This window comes from Adiantum capillus-veneris, unplaced genomic scaffold (assembly GCF_014529385.1).
Source record: "Adiantum capillus-veneris isolate H3 unplaced genomic scaffold, ASM1452938v2 Hic_scaffold_627, whole genome shotgun sequence".
Taxonomy (NCBI): Eukaryota; Viridiplantae; Streptophyta; class Polypodiopsida; order Polypodiales; family Pteridaceae; genus Adiantum; species Adiantum capillus-veneris.
The window spans coordinates 74,784-75,711 of NW_028221669.1; the positions used below are offsets into that span (position 1 = coordinate 74,784).

A 928-nucleotide genomic window follows, 5' to 3' on the forward strand; every position below is an offset into this window, starting at 1 on the left:
TTTGCCACCTTTGAGTGGGTCATTCCCATATTGACACACGCATGTTATTAATAAAAAAAATTTTGAATGCACGGTGCTCAATCTCATAAATATCTAATTTTGTATGTGTGACTTAGAGTATGTGGTACTACAACCTTTGCCACTAGCATCATGTGCAAAATGCTTTTTTGAGTCACTATAGTCCGTGTAACCATGGCTCATGACATTTAGGTGATACATGCATACATGGCTTCCACCTCCAAGACTTTCAAGTGTGCATGCACGTATAAATGTGCATTTACATTGGAAGGATATCAAATGCTAAGCAGAAGCATCTTTTTTCAACATAGAAAACAGGAGGCACTCCATAAAGTTCACCCAGATGTCCATTACAATAGAAATTTAGAAGCCCTTCAAGGTCAATCACCTAATGTGAATGAGCTTGATAGTACACCACCTCTCCAGAGTGCATCCGACAATGACACCACACGAAGAATGTGGTGTACATGTTCTGCATTTTTCCAGGGTGGAAAATATGTTGGGAAAACGACATTTTTAAGGCATGCACAACTAAGGAGTGTTGCAGGCAATCTAGCAAGTGAGCTTGGGTTTGTAAATCGAGATGGTGTGGAGGTAAGACACTTTGATGACAATATACCACACATGGAATCATCAGATGCTTCTTTGAATGTGGAAGAGGGCTTTGAAGAGGGCATAGAGGTGAGATCGGCAAGTACAACTGGAGAAGATGAAGACTGCCAACAACCCAGATGTCCAGATCATGCACTGCTTGGAATTGCAATTTTATCAAAGATCATTCAATTCCAGACATTATGGGATGAATATCAGGTTCCCATTAGCGGTCAAGACGAAATGCTTCGTCTACTATTCGGTGACATGGGTGGGGCAAAAATAGGCAAGCATGACTCCAGTAGGGAGGATCCAAGCC

At 41.5% G+C, this 928-nt stretch overlaps 1 protein-coding gene across 1 annotated transcript; it reads left to right on the top strand.

The window, feature by feature from the left end:
• Positions 1-225: 225 nt before the first annotated feature.
• On the top strand, positions 226-910 carry LOC147416674 (uncharacterized; the record flags this gene model as incomplete). The annotated part of the gene is made up of 1 exon (XM_086508177.1): positions 226-910. A coding segment is annotated over exon 1 (685 nt), but the record flags the coding sequence as incomplete, so codon positions are not given.
• Positions 911-928: the final 18 nt, after the last annotated feature.